General features: G+C 38.4%; 2 protein-coding genes across 2 annotated transcripts; both read left to right on the forward strand.

Annotated features, from left to right (window-relative positions):
- Window positions 1-404: 404 nt before the first annotated feature.
- LOC106371524 (U4/U6.U5 small nuclear ribonucleoprotein 27 kDa protein) lies at window positions 405-1,493 on the forward strand. Its single transcript, XM_013811611.3, has 2 exons — window positions 405-1,068; window positions 1,233-1,493. The coding sequence occupies exon 1, from the start codon at window positions 479-481 to the stop codon at window positions 1,064-1,066; it is 588 nt and encodes a 195-aa protein (XP_013667065.2). The 5' UTR covers window positions 405-478; the 3' UTR covers window positions 1,067-1,068; window positions 1,233-1,493.
- A 17,042-nt stretch (window positions 1,494-18,535) lies between these two features.
- LOC106371527 (auxin-responsive protein IAA33) lies at window positions 18,536-20,412 on the forward strand. Its single transcript, XM_013811613.3, has 2 exons — window positions 18,536-19,705; window positions 20,161-20,412. The coding sequence occupies exons 1-2, from the start codon at window positions 19,302-19,304 to the stop codon at window positions 20,237-20,239; spliced, it is 483 nt and encodes a 160-aa protein (XP_013667067.2). The 5' UTR covers window positions 18,536-19,301; the 3' UTR covers window positions 20,240-20,412.
- Window positions 20,413-20,550: the final 138 nt, after the last annotated feature.

Raw genomic sequence — 20,550 nt, forward strand, 5'->3', positions numbered from 1 at the left:
TCAAATTAGACATTTAAATAATTTTATATTATATCAAAGATAAAAATATATAAATATTGATACTTATATCATTGAATTATATCTTGTACATTTTAAATAAATATTTATTTTTAATAGATAAAATTATATTATAATTTTTGTATAATATTATAAAATGTCAATTTACTATTAAAAATATTGAAAATAATCTAAATAATTATAATAAAAGTAAAATATTTTTAACATGTTTAATTTATTTTTTTAATTTTGTAATATTTATTATTTTTATAATAAACTTTATCCGTATAATTTATATTTTGCTATTTCGCAATCCAATCATAGAAAAAAAAATTATGTTCAGTAGTTGTTAAAGCAGTTTAATTATTTTCAGTGATTCCGCGATGTTTACAATTGTAATTGATGGTAAAAGTAAAAAAGGTTCGAAATCACAATAAGTGGGGGATAAAAACCCTAAACACAACCACCGTCCTCAACCACCATGGCAGAGCGTGACCGCCGCGAACGAGAGAGGGATAGAGACCGTGAGCGCGACCGCGATAGACGCCGTGACAGAGACGACCGTGACCGTGACCGTGGGATTCGAAGCAAGAAGTCCCGATCTCGTACTCCAGACCACCACCACCACGCTCGCCCTCCTCGCCACGTGCGCTCTCCCGAGAGGTATCGATCCCGGTCCCGCTCCGCTGACCGTGACCGTCATCGCCACCACAGCAGGCGCAGGACTCCCTCTCCAGATCCCCCGCCGCGGAAACGGCCTCGCCATGGCTCAGCGGAAGACGACAAGGAAAGGAGTCGCAAACGAGAGGAGACTGCGACGGAGCAAGCTAAGAAGAAGGAGAATAAAGAACCAAGCGGCGGCGGAGGAGGAGAAGCGGAAACGGATGTGAATGAGATAGAGATGATGAAGATGTTAGGGATCCCTACTGGTTTCGACTCCACGAAAGGGAAGCATGTCGAAGGCGCTGACGTCAGCGGGATTAGGGCTGTTACCAAGCGCCAGCCGAGGCAGTACATGAACCGTCGCGGTGGCTTTAACCGTCCTTTGCCTGCTGAGCGTAACCGCTAAAGGTTAGCCCTTCTCACTAACCTTCCCAAGTTCATGTGTTTCACATCGTTTAAGCAATTTCATTTTTTTCATAATCCTTAACTAACTAGATTCTTGTTGTTGTGACTCTTTGCACTTTTGGTTTTCTAATTATTGAAATAATCACATTGCCTAACTTATCTTGCAGGTCCTTGTCAATGCTGTCTTAAACACGAGGTCAGATGATGAGAGTTCGAGCTTGTATTTACTGCAATTCTTCCCCAGACGCTGTTCTAATGTCCTTAGAGAACAAACATGTACTCTCTGGAGTTAGAAACATCTTATCTCTTTTTAGGGGTTTAGAGTTGTGAATGATGTTATGTGTATTAATTTCCCGGCTCTAACTTTTAGACTATGATTTAGTTGAGTTTTGCACTATACAGTAAGCAAAGTGGGAATTCCAAAATTATCGTTATGGTTGTTTACAAATGAAGCGAATTTGATTAAAAGAAAAACGGATTTCAAAATATTTAATGCCAGAGCTGGAGGCAGATTACAACACCAGTTGTTGATGATCTCTTGCTATGCATTTTGAGAATGTATCCACAAGTTGTTGACCCAAAGAAGACAGATCATCCATGAATGTCTCAACGAAAGGCTTCACAACTCTTTTTTCTCGATGAGTAGCTCTGATTTAAGCTATACCATGTCAAGAACCTGAACCTTTCCATAAAAACTCTTGTCTATATGCCCTTCTTGTTCTAAACATCTAATGGTCTTTCAGGACTTGAACCAAGTCTTTACCGTGTGTAATGTGTGTGTGTGCCTCCAGATGCTGGAGGAAACAAGTGAAGGTGGCCAAAGAGACTCGGGGTGTGGATGTTCTTTGTTACCGTGTTTCTTTAGGACAGAAGCTGTTGAGAGGTACAAGGAGGTATCGGTATCTGTTGGAACTCATGGATGGTGTCGCAGTGAAGAAGCTCACTCATTCTACAAATACTTTAAAAGACTACTATTTTGCTATATATATTTTGATATAGCTATTAACATGTTAACTGCTGTTTACCAAAAAAAAAGTTAATTATTACTCTCTAAGAAGTTTAACATTTTAATTTGCCAATAAAGATTGTCGGCCCACTTTGGCTAGAATTTGGCAAACACCAAGAAAGGTTAGACCGTGTTTTTTAGGTAGATCGAATGGCACTTACGATTTCTTGGACTAGTTTAGAACGGATCAAATTTTGGTAAAAAGAAGTAAGAATGTATAGATTCAGTAAGATTAATTTGCTAGAAGTTAGAACACATAAACGAGTGATTGAAACAGAATGCTTACTATTAAAAATCTTACAAAGTTAAAGACGACAACGTAAATATTATTAAATCACCCGTAATCCTTAACCTATCTCCGATCTTTGGAGGAAGATGACGTTGAAGAAAAAGAAGAGCAGCTTGATCTGTAATCCTCAGACTTCTCAGTTCTCTCCAATTCACCACAAGAATTTGAACCACCGTGACGAGCATTCTTATTATCTGATATATGAATCACACATGCAAATTAAATGTTTGTGTAGAGAATTTACATAATTAATAATAACATATCTTTTTATGAAACTTAAAAATAACTTAAGAATCACAATGTACTAGTAACATAAAATCATGATTTGCAGAATGACGAAATGATTAACTTAGATAATTTTTCACAATTACACAAAGTTAAGATTGTTATTCCTGGATTGATTATACAAGATTAGTTGACAATGATTAAAAACCCATCGTTTCATATTTCGAACCGGATAAGAAGAAAAGAAGAGGTTTATTTAGATTCGATAGACGCCTGCGAGACAACCCGGAAGTAAAACTCTCATCTCCCAATCATGGGGAGCAGCCGGCGATGTTACTGTCAATGAGAAGATAGCTACCGTCCGGTCTGCCATCTCGGAATGGAGCAAACAACAACGACTTAACAGCAGGATGACTATCGAACTAAAGAAGCTGGAACTTGAAGAAGCTCAGTCCTGCCCCCTCAATGATACGAACCTGATCAGGAAGATTTCTGACGAACTGAATGAAGCTTACTTGGCAGAGGAAAGTTACTGGAAGCAACGGAGCCGGCTCCTATGGCTCAGTCTTGGCGATAGAAACACAGGCTTTTTCCACGCAACAGCAAAAAACCGGAAAAGGGCAAATGCGTTTTCAGTCATAGAGGATACAGATGGAGTCATGGTGTATGATGAAGACAAAATCTCAGAGGTTATCATCAAATATTTTCAACAAATGTTCTCCTCTGCCACTGGGAACAGAGCGGAGACAGTCAACTATGCCCTCTCACCAATGGTGACAGACGCACAAAACGAGACTCTTATCAGTACACCCTCTCCAGCGGAAGTTAAGGAGGCAATCCTCTCTATTCATGCTGATAAAGCCCCAGGCCCGGATGGATTCTCAGCGGGTTTCTTTCACTCGAATTGGGAGACAATCGGCTCGGACATTGTAAAGGAAATTCAGGGTTTCTTCGAAACAGCCTGCCTCCCGCCGAGAATAAATGAAACCCATATCCGACTTATCCCGAAAGTCCACAGCCCCCGTACAGTAGCGGAGTATAGACCCATTGCCCTTTGCAATGTGTACTACAAGATCGTCTCCAAGATCTTGACTAAAAGACTGAAACCGCTACTAGATGGAATCATCTCTGAGAATCAATCTGCTTTTGTTCCAGGACGTGCAATCTCGGACAATGTCCTTATCACTCATGAAGTCCTCCATTTCCTTAAGACCTCAAAGGCCCAGCAACGATGCTCCATGGCGGTGAAAACCGACATGAGCAAGGCATATGACCGATTGGAATGGGATTTCATCCAACTTGTCTTGCACCGCCTAGGCTTCCACCCGAAATGGATAGCTTTGATAATGCAATGTGTCTCTACTGTTACTTACTCCTTCCTCATCAACGGTTCGCCTAGAGGAAGAGTCACACCGAGTCGAGGTATCCGTCAAGGAGACCCTCTATCACCATACATCTTCATTTTATGTAGTGAGGTGCTCTCGGGTTTATGTAACAAAGCTCAAGAGGACGGATCCTTGCAAGGTATCTGTGTAGCTCGAGGGAGTCCTCGACTAAACCATCTCCTCTTTGCGGATGACACAATGTTCTTTATCAAAGCTACCAAAGACAGCAGTGTAGCCCTTCACAAGCTCCTTAAACGCTATGAAGAAGTTTCCGGTCAAACAATCAACCCAAGCAAATCGTCCATCACTTTTTCCCGGAAAGCTCCAATGTCACTCAAATCCGCAGTGAAAGACGAACTGGGCATTCAAAATGAAGGAGGTATTGGCAAATATCTCGGTCTCCCGGAACACTTTGGTAGAAAGAAACGAGACCTGTTTGCCTCTATAGTCGATAGAATCAAGCAAAAGGCGAGTGGCTGGTCTAACAGACATCTATCCGCAGCGGGAAAGATGACGATGCTCAAGAGTGTTCTTTCTCCTGTTCCGTCCTATGCGATGACATGCTTCAAGCTACCGATCTCCTTGTGTAAAAGAATACAATCTGCCCTAACCCGATTTTGGTGGGACGACCGTGACGGAAAGAAGAAGATGGCGTGGATATCTTGGACAACAATGACGCTCCCAAAAGAAAACGGAGGTTTGGACTTTCGTGACATTGAGAGCTACAACGACGCGTTTCTCGCAAAGCTCAGCTGGCGCATAGCAAACAATCCGGAAAGCTTATTGGGGAGAATTCTCCTAGGAAAGTATTGCCAATCGGAAAGCTTCCTCACCTGTCAAGTCCGCTCTGCTTGCTCCCATGGCTGGCGCAGTATAATGATCGGGAGAGACATCATTGTGGAACACTCGGGCTGGGCTGTGGGAAATGGATCTACTATCAACATTTGGGAGAAGCCATGGCTCAGTCTCTCTGCGCAGGAAAGACCAATGGGACCAGCTCCTGAAGCGTTGGTAAATTGCACGGTCGCGGACCTGTTTACTCAAGATAAGAAGGCCTGGGATGTAGAAAAGATCAGACAGATACTACCGCTCGATGAGCAGCGTATACTCTCGATCAAACCTAGCTTTGAAGGAGCCCCAGATAAGATAATCTGGCTCAAGGATGCGTCTGGGGAATATACTACAAGATCAGGATACACTGCGGCTCTCCTGCAGCAAAGGGACTTCCCTACAACCCTCCAAACTACACCGGCCTTCAACTGGCAAAAGAACATATGGAAGCTCAAACTTGCCCCAAAAGTTAAACTCTTCCTATGGAAGCTGTTCCATGGCGCCTTACCTGTAGGAACTCAACTTAGAACAAGACAAATCAATGTGGAAGGAAAGTGTAAAACCTGTGGTTTACCTGAATCTATAAATCATCTGTTTCTCGAATGTGGCTTTGCTCAACAGGTATGGAGCCAAGCACCTGTCTCCCCGGGCATCGAGAATAGCGGATCCATAGATTTAAGGACAACATGGAACGGTCTGATTTCAAGGAAGAATCTTCCCCCAACGGGTGTAACGTCGGGACCCCTGGTGCCATGGATTCTCTGGCAGCTGTGGACAACGAGGAACAAGCTTGTTTTTGAAGATAAACGATGCTCCGCGGAGGAAGTTCTAACGAAGGCGATAGCTACAGCTAAGGAGTGGACTCAAAGTCAGCAGAGCTTACCAGATCAACGCCTACGCTCTCCACCTCCCCTGCTTCTACGGGTTTCAGATGCTATTATCAGAACAGATGCGGCTTGGAATGAGGATCAACAACTAGCGGGTTTGGGCTGGACGATACAGGAGCCAAATGGAACTTTCTCCTATGCGATCCCATCAACATTTGTCCGATCTCCTCTCCTAGCAGAGGGTCTTGCTATGCGAGAAGCGATAATCAAATGCAGGGATCTTGGTCTCTCAAGTGTGCGTTTCGAGTCTGACTCAGCCACGCTGATCAAGGTCCTCAATGAACAAGTCTCAAATGCAGAATTGTATGGAGTGGCTGTAGACATCATCTCTCTATCTCTTACTTTCGAAAGTTTTTCTTTTAATTGGTTTCCCCGTGATAGGAACCTTGTAGCTGATAGATTAGCAAAACAGGCTCTGTCTGATGCGCTAGCTTTTAATGTCCCAACAAACTTTGGTTGAGAAAGTTAATGAAGCTTGGTGTTTCAAAAAAAAAAAAAAAAAAAAAAAAAAAGATTAAAAAGACTACAACATTTATGTGATTCCGCATTTTAACAGAATAGTTGACAATAAATCCATAAATATTTGGGTTGTACTTGATTGAAAATATACTATATATCTTGCGAATCATCTATGTAATAAGAAACTACAAACCAATATGTAAAACCTTTTATTTGTGTAAACAAATATGTAAAACTTGTCATAAACGTAACGCGTAATTACCTCGACTGAGCATGCTTTGGCTTGACCATTTAGAGAAATATTTGTCTCGAATATTCTTCCATTTCCAAAGCTTAACGTTCGCCGTAAAAAGAGAACGTTTATTTGATTCTCCGAACGAGGGTTTAGTGAGGCTACGGCTGAGGTGTGCCGGAGGAGGAGTAATCGGAGGAACGATTTCTTCAGGGGGAGGATTGATCGGAGTTCCCGGCTGCATTTCCCACTTGAAAGGAACTCCATCGTCGAGGCTCCGATGATGGTAATAATAGAAGAGTCTAGAGGAAACTCCAACAGATGAGCTTCTTGAGATCTCCGATCTTCTCTTGCACAAGTTATCTTCCATCAACAATAACGAAGCTTTTGGTGTTGGAGTTGTGTTATTGTGTTCTTGATTCATGATGAATGTTCGTGTGAAGAGATAGAGACAAGAGAGAAGAGATGTGAGTATTTTGCTGGCTGAATCGTAGAAGATATGAGACGTTTGAGATTTATGGAGATGAAAATATACTTATATCTAATTAAGGAAAGACTGAAATCCTATCCACTGTAAATGGGGTAAGAATGGTTTATCAAAAAAAAAACATTAAGGTTGTTATAAGAGTTTATTATTTGAATCTTAGACGCATATTATTATTACATGTAACGGGTTTTTGATCATTATGTGTACGATATCATTGTAATAACAAGGGCAGGTTTGACTTCATATCATTCAAACAGCCTCTATTGCTTATTTCTTCGTTGACTTGGTTGCTTGCTTGCTTGTGCACCTGAAAATGTGTTACTACGAGACGAATTTGATTTCTTATCATATGAACGATTTATTATTTTATTTAAAATATATCAAAATCTAATAAAAGTAGTTGTAGTTTAGTGGTTTTCATCGATTTAGTTAAAAGATAATATCACATTTTATTTAATGCACATTTAGTTAGCAAACCCCAATATTTATTCTAAATAAACGGATTAAGAAACTCAATTAGCCGGTAGAAGAAATAAACTATTACAATCAAAAACATTTATTGCATATCTTTTTCCACTAAGGAAATACTGCGGTAAGAGAAAGGCTTGAATGTTTTTTTGTAGACTTGTAGTTATCTAAATAAAATAGTATTTGATTTCCTTATATGTATCTTTTATATTTTTGAAAACTCCGTTATATATGTGTAGTTAGATTACTTGAATTAATATGAACAGCACTTTATTATAGTCCATGAACGGTTTGATTTCATATGCGCAATCAAAACAAGCACTACTACAAGAAAACACAAGTTTTACAAGGGCAGGTTTCCTCGTTACTTCGTCGTAAAAGCAGTGTTACGAGGAATTAGCGAGGAAACCCGTTTTGTCGTTATACGTTTGTCGTAACGCATATATCCTCGCTAATTCGTCGTAACGTAGCGAGGAAATTATTTCGTCGTAAAAGCGAAGGAGAATATTTCGTCGTAAAGACCACGTAAAACTTCCACGCAAGGACGTCGCTAAGTTTCCTCGTAAATACCACGAAAAACTTTCCTCGTAAAACCCACGTAAATAAATACTCGTAAAATAAACGTAAATACCTTGAAAGATTTCCTCGTAAAGTAAACGTAAATACCTTGATAGGTTTCCACGTTATTTCCTTGTAAATTATTCCTCGTAAAAACCACGTTAAGCTTCCACGTAAAGAAGCCGCAAACTTAGCTACGAATTTACTTCGTTTCTTTATTTTATAGAAATATAAAATATTATAATTAAAAAAATAATTTAAATTATTTAAATTATTAATAAAATTAAAATTCTTAAAAAATCAAAACCAAAATATTTTATATATAAATAAGTTTTGAATTTATAATACAAGAACCAAAATTAAAAAGAACTAAGGGTGGTGGTCGTTAATCGCCTGGTAGAATTCATCACTCCTCGCCATTATATCCGCCTCGGCATGTGAGTCGTCGGTTGGTGACTGGCCTGGGATAGGATTTTATTGTCGCATGGTCCTCAACAAAGTCTCCCATTCCGGATTTGTGGCCGCTACAACGTCCAAGAAACCCTCGAGTCCACCCATACGAGCTGTGAACGCAGATTGCGTCGAGCTCAACTCGTGACGCAGCTGAGTAGACTCTCTACGCAGCTCTTCGGACTCCCTACGCAGCTGAGAGACTTCATCATCCCGTCGCTGAACATAAGACGATGATGTCGCTCTCGGAACATCGTTGACGGAACCAATCCCCAACGTCCGTCCCTTTTTTTTAGGGACAATCTTAAAAACAAAAAATAAATTTTGTTAGTAAAAATTTAAAGTTAAATTAAATGAATATTTAAGAAAAATAAAATTTTAGAAAATTTACCTCCTCGTAAAGCTTATCCACTTCAGGTGTGGATAAGACGACGGGTAATCCATCGGTGGATTGCTGGGTCAGCTGGGTCTGGCGTTCTTCAACCCGAGCAGCCAAATCGTTGTAGATTTGCTCGGACTTGCCATCTATAAATCGGCCCGCCTTGTTCTTGTGGGTCCTCTCGTAAAGTTGCATAAGAGACGGAAATTCTCCCGTCTCTTTGGCCTAAAAAACATTTAAGAAAGTTGTTAGAATATATATAAAAATATACTAAAAATTTAATATAATTAAATTTTTAATTACCATTTCCAAACGGACACCGGCGTGGGGTTTTTGCCCCGTAGTGTGAAGCATCGGCCCGTTCCCGTGCTCATCGACTGTGTTACGGGAGTTAGAGCAAGACTGGGCGATTCTAATGGAATCAGGAAGACGCCAATATCGGATGAGGCCATCCCAGACATCCGTGGTGAGCTCAGCGGGTTTGCCACGCTCATACCCCTTCACGATCCAGTCACCCTTCCAGTTGGAGACCGTGTCCAACAAGCGAACTTTCGCCTTCGCGACAAACTTCTTCCTCACCCTCTCAGTGATCCCCAAGGCCCAATTATATTTTTGCTGTTGGAAAAAATATTTTATAATTAGTTTTTCAGAAAAAAATATATATATAAATAATGAAAAAATTTAAAGATATATAATTAATTAATAGAACTTACAGCGTAAATTTTGAACCACGTCTTTCTGACGTAGTGAGGCGTCTTTTTCCAGTTCGGATGTGCCATGGAGAAGTAACCTTTTATCGTGTCGGATACGTCCGATGCAAGACATCCGTCAATCCCAAACCTGGAAAATACAAATTTAAAATATAAATGATTTTTTAAAGTTATAAAAGAATTTAAAATGAATAAAAAAATAATGAAACATACCACAAAGTTCCATCCGGTCGGTTGGGGTCGATGACTGGTAAACCTTCTCTGCCTGGCAGACGGAGAATATCCTCTACGGTGTACTGCGAGTAAGGAGCACTCGGAGGCACCATCAAATCGGGATGAATCTCGGCGGGCATCGGAGGTGCTATCGGAGAAGCCACAGGAGGAGGAGCCATCGGGGGAGGCACGTGAGGAACCGATGGTGCACTAGAAGAAGGAGATCCAAAGACTCTCTGAGTGTACTGAGTCTCGGGGACAGTCTCCTGACCCGAAGAACCGGGAGCTGAAGAAGACGACGGGTCTAAACGACTACCCGGCTCACCGAACATCTCTCTGTAATGGGCAGTAAGTCTACCTTTTCGAACCTGAGAAAAAAAATTAATTTTTTAAATTTTCGTAAAATACTTCCCAACATTATCCACCTAATCAACACTAAATAACATAAGATCCGTAAACCTATCTAAATTCCCTACACTAACCACCTAATCTATCCTAAACTAATCAAACTAGAGAGGAATTAGAGAGACTTACCATTGCTTCGAAATAGGGAGGAAGTGGAGAGGAAGTGGAGAGGAAAGAAAGAGCGAGCTCGCTCGGGGATATACAAGATTACTTGTCCTCGTTATTTCCTCGTAAAGTTACGAGGAATTACAGAGGCCCGCGTTTTCATTTACGAGGAAATAGCGACGAAATACAAAGGCCCGCGTTTTCGTTAACGACGTTTTTACGACGATTTACGTTACGTAGAATTAACGGGTTAACTTGTAACGAGGAATTAGCGAGCTTATATTTTCTATAAATACCCACAACTTTCCTTCTCAAACCACACACAAACTCACAAAACACACCCTATCTCAAATCACACACCTCACCAAAATGCTTTTCAAATTAGAAATATTTGAAAAAAAAAAGAAGAGAAGAAGATATTAGAATTTATGTAGGTGAGACTTAAGTCTCGCCACATATAATTCCAGTATCTTTCTTTTTTTCTTTTTTTACTAGTTTTTATACTATGAGGAAGTAGCAAGTTCCGCTTTTCACCAATTTAGAAAATTTGGAAAAAAAAGAAGAGAAGAAGATATTGGAACTCATGTGGTCGAGACTTACTTAAGTCTCGCCAAATGTGATTCAAGCATCTTTCTTCTCTTCTTTTTTTTAGTATTTTTAATATTTTCGTCGTAATATCGTCGTTAGTTTACGACTCGTTTACGACGATTTTGGCTTACGTGGAATTAGCGTGCCCCGCTTTCTTTATTTTTTAATTTCGTCGTAAACTCCTCGTGGCCTTACGACAACCTTACGACGATTTTGGCTTACGTGGAATTAGCGTGCCCCGCTTTCTTTATTTTTTTTTTAAATTTCGTCGTAAACTCCTCGTGGCCTTACGACAACCTTACAACGATTTTGGCTTACGTGGAATTAGCATGCCCCGCGTTATTTATTTTACTTTTCGTCGTAAGTTCCACGCTATGTTACGAGGAATTAACGAGTACTATGTTTAAATCCCTAAAATCCGAAACCCCAAACCCCATCTTCCTTATCTTCTACTTCATATATTCCAAACCCCAAACCCATCTACCCTTGAACCTCAATCTATTCTTTCACCTCAAACCTTATTTATAATATATTCCAAACCCCAAACCACAAGTCCTTATTCATAATAAAAATAAACTTTCACATTACCTTATTCATAAATCAAACTCCCACATTATCTTATTCATAAAACAAACTACATAAAATCAAATACATCAATCGGATACATCGACATTCTCGTCATCACTAGAAATATCATCATTTTCATTAAACTCGTCTTCTACAGCTTCGTCTGTGGCATCATCGGTAAGATCTTCGTATTCGTGATTATGCGGATCAATGAGAAGGATGTCATCAATTTCTTGTTCAGGTTCCTCGACTTCATTTATCTGTTCTTCTTGCAATGGTGGTTCTTCTCCACTGATGATTCGTCCTCGAGGTGTAACTTTGATCACTGCTAACCAATTTATACCCGAATCTCTCATCCAAGGGTATGGAAGGAAGCTAACTTGGTCTGCTTGTGAAGCTAAGATGAAAGGCTCGAATTTGTTGTACCATCGTCCACCGTTGACATCAACTACACCAAATTTGTTAGACCGAACACCTCTGTTGACGACGGGGTCGAACCATTCACATTTGAAGATGACGCATTTCAGCTTCAGTATCCCTGGAAATTCGACTTTAATAATCTCCGTCAAGATCCCGTAGAAATCGGTTTCCCCTTTCACACATATTCCATAGTTACTGGTCGCCCGCTGTCTACCATACTCATATGTGTGAAAAGTGTAGCCTCGTGTGAAATACATCTGTGATGTGGTGACCTTTACAAGTGGAGATTGAATTACTTCGTGTAACCACTTAGGATAACCTGCATCGTCGTCATAATCAACCTGCAAAAATAAAGAGAACATTAAAATACAAATCATGTATGAAAAAATAGTTTGAGTTATAATACTTGATTCCGCAACCACTTAATGAAGTGTTGATCTTTCCTTTTGTCTACGTCACTTGTGGATATACCAGGAAATGTGTCTTCGACTTGAGAAACAAATAGGCTGTAAAATTAATCACATTTCATAGGAATGAATCTCTTGCAATTATATAATTAATTATATGTGTTTTGAAGTGTCCATATATGTTACCTTTCAAAATAACGCATCAATGGATCCTCGCAATTGAGTAGAATATAGGTGTGTGCACTATGAGAGTCTTGTTCACTCGACCACCAAACCTCTTTAGACTTCCCACCGAGTTGTCCAATCTGGCTAAAGATGTCTGGAACACCAGCAACTGCATATGTTGGCGCAACCCCACCATCATCGTATCTTCTTGGAGCTCTTTTCCGGGTACGTACTTTTGACGCAAAATAGTACGATGTGAAGTGAGAAACTTCTTCCGTCAAACTTCCAGCAATTATAGAACCTTCAACTTTGGCGAGGTTCTTTGCTTTTCCCTTCAAATATTTCATGGCTCGCTCATACTGATACATCCATCCGTAATGTACAGGTCCACGAAGCAATGCTTCATATGGGAGGTGGACAGCTAGATGCTCCATGACGTCAAAAAATCCAGGAGGAAATATCTTCTCCAAGTTGCACAATAAGATGGAAATGTTCTCCTGAAGCTGTTCCACAACTTCTTCTTTAAGAGTGCGTGTGCTCAGATCCCTGAAAAATGCTCTAATGCCTTTTATATTCCAAAAACAATTAAACACATTGTTAGTCATATATTATTTTGCAAACTAGACCGTTATAAAATTATTGTGATATAAAACACTACGAACCTGCAAGTGCTTCATGTACGTTTGTTGGAAGTAGTTCCGCAAATGCAAAGGGCAGTAGTCGTTGCATAAAGACATGACAATCATGACTCTTCATCCCGGAGAACTTTTGACCTTTTTCAACACATCTAGAGAGATTTGAAACATACCCATCGGGGAACTTCACTTCTGATGCCACCCAGTTGAACAACACCGACTTTTTTCTGAAGACAGTCTGAATATCGGAACGGGAACTTGTCCATTGCTTTTAATATGTAACTCGCTTCTTGAGCAAATATCCGGCAAGTCCAACCTTTATTTTATGTTGTCTTTTGTCTTCCCTGGGACATTCAATATTGTATTCATGATGTTCTCAAAGAAATTCTTCTCTATATGCATCACATCGAAGTTGTGGCGCAGAAGAAAATCCTTCCAATATGGCAACTCCCAAAATATACTCTTCTTGTGCCAGTTGTGATGAACACCGTAAGAATCAGGCATATTACGAGGGACATGCCAATTACCACCCCAACGAACTGTTTCGTTAGCTCTGTAGTAGTCGATTTGTGCTTCAATTTGTTCTCCAGTTAGATATGGTGGAGGAGTGTCTCTCACAACCCTTTTGTGCCTAAACAAATTCTTGTTTCTTTGGTAAGGATGGCCAATGGGAAGAAATCGACGATGACAATCAAACCAACTTGTCTTCCTACCATTCTTCAGTTGAAACGCATCTGTCGTTCCATTCCAATATGGACAAGCTAATCTCCCATGTGTAGTCCATCTAGACAACATCCCATATGCAGGAAAGTCACTTATGGTCCACAAAAGCATAGCTCGCATCGTAAAATTCGTCTTCGTTGAACAGTCGTACGTCCTCACCCCTGTTGACCACAAATCCTTCAACTCTTTTATCAGTGGTTGTAGGAAAACATCCAGGGACCTTTTGGATGGTTCGGACCAGGTATCAATATCGTCAAGAATAGCAACTCCCGTTGCATGCACATCTCCGGTGGCAGGTTGTATGGCGTAAGAAAGACTGGCCACAATGAATATTGTCTCCCTGACATTCCGAACGGACTAAATCCATCTGTGCATAATCAGAGATACACATTCCGGCTATTGCTAGCAAAATCCGGATGTACTTTGTTGAAATGTTTCCAGGCTCTTGCATCTGATGGATGAGTCATCTCACCATCCGTCTGAGTATGCTCGGCATGCCATCTCATCTTTGCAGCAGTCTGCTCTGATTGATACAATCTTTTCTATCTGTCTGTAATTGGTAGGTACCACATCCTTTGGTACGGTACCCTATTACGTCCCCGTCCTTGCGGCTTGAATCGTGGCTTCTTGCAGAATCGACATTCTTCTAGCTTCTCATCATCTCCCCAATAGATCATGCAGTTGTCGATGCAGACATCTATCATCTCCGAAGGCAACCCAAGACTATAAACCAATTTCTGAATCTCATAATAAGAATCAGCAGACACATTGTCTTCCGGCAAATACTCTTTAAACAAGTCCGCCCATTCGTTCATGCAACTTTCAGGTAGATTGTGATCAGTTTTAATATTCATCATTCTAGCAGCCAACGACAATTTAGAGAGACCTTCTCTACAACCACTGTAAAGTGGTTGATTCGCCGCGTTTAACATTCCGTAAAACTTTTTTGCATCTATATTAGGTTCTTCATCTTCATCATGAGCTACGAATGCATCAGCTACCATATCATGAACCCTATCATAATCTACCATCTCCTCCTGATGGTAACTATGTTCATTATGCAAATGATGATTAACCGGTTCTTCCTGAAAATTGCTATTACTACTACTAGCTTCATTCTGATCATAATTAAAACCTTCCCCATATTGAAACCAGATATAGTAATTTGGCGTGAAACCTCTATTTATTAAATGCTTCCAAACATTTTCACGGTTTGCCAATTTCGAATTGTTGCATTTCCGACAAGGACAGAACATCTTACCACTTTCTTGGGCGAGCGGTGTTGAATCTGCTTGGTGCATAAATGTCTCCAGCCCCGCAAGGTATTCTTTCGTCACTCTCCCGTTAGCATCTCTATGCATATACATCCAATTCCGCAACTCGTAAATAGTCCCAGAGCCAGCCATTTTTTTTTCTTTCACGTTTTTTGTTGTTGGTGTGTTTAAAATGATGTTCAAACATCCATATTTATAGAAAATTTCGAATCTGGTAGTTGTAATTTTACTATGAAATTACGACGAAAATTAATTGGATGGCCAAAAAAAAAACGTGAGCCACCTACCAAGTTGGTGGATTCAAAATTTCCTCGTTAAATACACGTAAAATATTTCGTCGTAAAGAACTCGCGAAATTTACGTCGTCTTTACGAGGAAATAGTTTTTCCTCGTAAAAGCCACGTCAATTTACATTGTCTTTACGACGAATATGTTTTGTCGTGACCTTACGACGAAATAACGATGCTTTTCTTTTTCCACGTACTTTCCTCGCAAAATCAACGTACTTTTACGAGGATTGTTTTTCCTCGTTAAACTTCCTCGTTAAGCCTGCGTTTTCTTGTAGTGAAGCTTATACCATTAAGCGTTGATGTTTTGTACAAACACCTCAGTGATCTTTTTTTTTAACACTGGATTTGAATATAAAAATAAAAGAATTTCAGCGTAGTGAATGATGTCTTCCGCAAATAGAAAAATCCAACAAACAATCAAAAAGCACAAAAAAACACAAAAAGTGAAAGCTAAAAAATAGTACTAGTAAATACCATATGATAGTAGGGAATAAGAAAAGAAAGTCTGCTCTCTCGATCAAGAGCCGGGCATGGAAACACATTACTGCTAGGCCTTAGATCGAGACTGCTTCCTTTCTGAACTCAAACACAAACATAAAATCCTGAGAAGACTTGCATTAACGGTCATAACTGAAGTTAAAATTAACTTTATACCAAGAAACAATACTAAAAACAAATCGAAAAAATTGGTTGCTATCATAAATATTTATATCGGCTAACGAGTTGGAGATAAGCAGACTCGAACCGCTGACGATTTTCTTCTATTTCAATAAAAATATGAAGCCATCGAACTCAACTTTGTGACTTTCCACAATTTAAATAAACATGAGCCGAAGTTTTAAACCATTAGACGAGAACCCGAAGAAACTCAGCCAAGAACTTGCGATTAGCGACGATTAACACCAAACCGTTACCACCAAGAACAAAATAATACATTCCTCATAAGCACAATTTCTTCACCACCTCTAGCAGAACCACAAAAACGTGCTATTAACACCTCAGTGATCATAAATATAATAAGATTGGATTCTTCAGAAGCTGAAAGAATCTAGTGACGCAACTAAAAGCTGCACATACATAACTGGATATTATTAAGGACAAAGGTTTTATATCGGTAGTTGGAAGATATTTTTAGTAATATATAAAATAGATTGACCACTCCCCTAATCACCAACTGATTTTAGGTTGGAAGTCCATCGAGCTTAACATGTAATCAGAGTCCGATCCACACAGTCCAATCCGATCCACATCGATCTGGTTCAAAGTTGGCTCATCGATCCTTGTCCGAGCATTCCGAGATTGACGCTCATAGAGTCATCATCTCGAGGGGACGTATTAGGGACAAATATCTCACATTAATAGTTGGAAGGGATCCTTAGTAATATATAAAATAGATAGGTACTCCCCTAATCACTGATTGGTTTTAGGTTGGAAGCCCATCAAACTTAACAGATATTGACGGAGAGTTAGGATAAACATGGGCCCATACCGTTTCAGTTGGGCCTTTTAAGTATAATTATTTGGGGGCTTAAATGTAAGGCTGAAGTGGATTTATCTTTAGCACTTGTGCGAGTGTAGATGAACGAACAATCATGATTATCATGTGTTTGGTTAGAAACAGACCAAAATCAGCGGGAGATTGTTTGATTGTTATTAAATTTTAAATTATCATCGGGGAATGAAATAAGGAAACACTAACGTATGTCTGTAGAATCGAAAAAAACAAAAATCGAGACAAATTAAATGGAAGATTAAATAAACTGAAATTTTGCTCAAAATCAGTTGAAATCTATGTAATTAACCGAGGTAAGTTTTAAACATTTTCCATGCCTCCCATGTCGGATCTTCGAGTCTTCTTCTTCGAATCCCGAGTTATAAAATAAATGTATTTATATCTTCACTTATCACCATGATTATTACGAAATAAATTATTGATTGCTTCTAACCTAAGAAAATATGCTTCTTGTGCTTCGTTTTCATGTCTTATTGGGTTTGCTTAGCTCATTCACCTCTGGCTTCTTGGATCCACTCCCTAAAAAAAAATTAATATTTCACCATTATATCATAATCATGCGGTAAGTTTGGATTTATCATTTTTTTTACTCAAAAGAAATTGATAATTACTAAATTAACTCAAAAAATTATATATATGAATGTTGATTCTTAAATCGAAATTCTCAAAGATTGGTTTCGGGTAGATAAGAGATTATAAACCTAAATCTATATATGATATTGTGTGATTTAAAATACTATTGCATAGTATATATACAATTTTATTCTATTATATTAATTTGGAATCAGTAGTGTTCCTCACTAAAATAGCTAGAAGCCTAGAATGAACACATCATTTTTTATTTAATCTTTGGATAGTTGATGGACCAAAATCTGTAATTATAGAGTGAAGATTAGATTTTTTTTTGCGCTCAATTACAGTCATATATAAGAAAATAGGAAAAATTTGAGTCTATATATGGTCGAACTTTTCCTCTTTTCTTTAATATATTCTTTCCGTTTCAAAAAATTCATATTTAAAAAAAAATTTGTTTCAAAAGATATATATTTTATATTTTTAATGCATATTTGATATGTTTCTTTTAATAAATGTGAAAACCTAAAACATACATCTGAAACGGAGAGAGTATTATATATATATGGCAAACTTTATTCATGAACCTTTGAAGACAGCAGCAACGTCGATATATCTGAACAAGTTTACACTGACTTTTTGTTATTATTACTGACTCAAACTACGAGTGCGTATGCGATAAATTGTAAAGAAAAAGTAGCTAGGTATGTATGTGCCATGGACGTGTGAATTGTTGTGTGCTTTTATTACTTACATTCTTGGTCTGCTTCATATGTATTGGTGTATGTACGAAAGAAGATGACGTGGAGCTCCCGACCAGGCGCGAGTCAAGGAAGCGAGGCGTTCGGCGACGGCAGCGCGGTCGTCTCCGCAGTCCATGCGTTACAATTTACAAGATCTCTTTTTCTATACCCTATTTCATTATTTAATTGATCGTGTCAATTTATAAGTCTTTAATTTCCTAGTTCGTATTAATTATATGATTAATGTACTGACTCTTGCAAAAATGTTCTTAAGATTCTCAACCTATGTTTTTCTGTCAGCTTGCTTATTGTCCACGTAAACCTTTTTAAGATTCATTATAATATTATTGTATTGACTCTTGTAAAAATGTTTTAAGATTCTCAACCGTTCTTGTGCATTACAAACTGAGTAATGAAAAAGAACCAAAATTGAGTTGAAAATTGGTTGATAAGATATGATTTTAAAACCACCTCAACGCAAAAAAAAAAATACTATATAGCATTTCCAGTAACAGCTCTTGTCCCAACAGTGATAGATCAATGCAATCAAGCTGTAATTTGTAATAATAATAATAGTAGTATCTTTCAATACAAATGCACAAGTGTGAATTTCTACATGAATCCAACTGTTTCATTTAATAATTAAATATTCTATATGTTTCATAATAAGTGGCACTCTGACATTTTTCACAGAAATTAAGAAAGTTGTGTAATAGACTTATATATTTTTATTTAACGTATAATTAATTAAATAAAAATAGTTTAAATAAAAACTTATTGATTATTCAAAAAGGTAAAAAATAAATTTAATGTACAAAATTATATCGAAATTGTAGAATGACTTTTATTTTATAACAAATTTTTTTTAAAGTGACACTTATTATTATGAAACAAAGGAAATAGTAAATTGATTGTTAATTACAGATCCATTGTTTAACTGGAAACTCAAAGAGCAGATGTACGTTGAAATGAAAAGTAAGTGAAAAATATTTAAGACAACAATGAAACAAAAATAATACACAAAATAAAAGACACCTTTTGGCACACAATTTACGCCTTCTCTATTTATTTGACTATTTATAAGTACATACATTCACTTTCACCAGAATCTTATCAACACAGTCTCTCTCTTTCTCTCAACACACGAAACCCTTTGAATTCCTTATAACGGATGTGGTTACAAATACCCTAAAACCCTAATCTCAGTACGAGCAGTTTCCAGCCACAAATCCAAGACTCTTCGAAAAGAATGTTTCATCAAGACAACACAACGCAACAACGTCGTGACACCACGACAAGAACACCATCCTTCATGCCAAACACTCTTTCGAGAAACCCTAATAGCAGCTCAAGCTCCGGAGCCGCCGGGAGATTCCCAAGGTTTGGACTCAACGTCGACGACGATCTAGTTTCATCCGTGGTTCCTCCGGTTACCGTTGTGCTCGAGGGACGTTCTATCTGCCAACGCGTTAGCCTAGATAAACATGAGAGTTATCAAAGCTTGGCTTTGGTTCTGAGGCAAATGTTTGTAGATGGAGCTGATTCGACTTCCGGGACTGATGATCTTGATCTGTCTAACGCCATTCCTGGACACCTTATTGCTTATGAAGACATGGAGAACGATCTCCTTCTTGCTGGTGATCTCAGTTGGAAGTAATATATCCCTCGTTTTAACTCTAAAGAATATATCTATCTTTTATTATATAATACTAATTAATTTGATTATAGTTTTGCAAGACCATCTTAAACTATTTTCAAGCCGTGTTAATTTTCTACAAATCATATATTTTAATTTTATATTATGCGCTTTACAATGATTAGGAGTTCCGACATGTATGCATACATGCTAAAAGATGGTTATGCTCGTATTCATGCAAGACAATAATATACTTTTTTTCTTTTATTGATGAAGACATACTCTTTTCTTTATAGAACTAAAATCTCTCAGTGTTTGGCTTACTTGATTTCTATGACTTTTAAACAACTTTTGTTTGCTCTCGTGTGTTTGAAGTTATATAGCTGATTATATGGAAGTTTTTTTTTTTTTTTTTGCTAACATTTGGGATTATATGGAAGTTGATGAGAGATTTGGTTTTGTGAGGACACAGGGACTTTGTTCGGGTAGCGAAGAGAATTCGAATCTTGCCGGTGAAAGGGAACTCAAGAAAGGTTAGAAGAAACGAGTGAGTGAGAGTGGAGATAACGTTTTGCCAACGATGTCAGAAGATGTTTTGTAGCAGCCTAGCTATATGTCGGTGATTCCCAAGGGCATTATTGTAAACTTACTACCATATGTGTTTGCTTCTTTGTTCGCTTATCTTCCCATGAAATGAATGGAACAACAACACTAATTTTGTGGATGTAAAGGCAAAATGAAGTAGGATACAACAGAAGTAACTTATCTTTATTTAATTTTAATTTTATTGTCTACAACTCACGCATCACTGTAGTCTGTGTGATTATTATTTTTGAAATTGATTTTAAGATTGTAAATGACA

Source organism: Brassica napus, chromosome A10 (genome assembly GCF_020379485.1).
Source record: "Brassica napus cultivar Da-Ae chromosome A10, Da-Ae, whole genome shotgun sequence".
Classification (NCBI taxonomy): Eukaryota; Viridiplantae; Streptophyta; class Magnoliopsida; order Brassicales; family Brassicaceae; genus Brassica; species Brassica napus.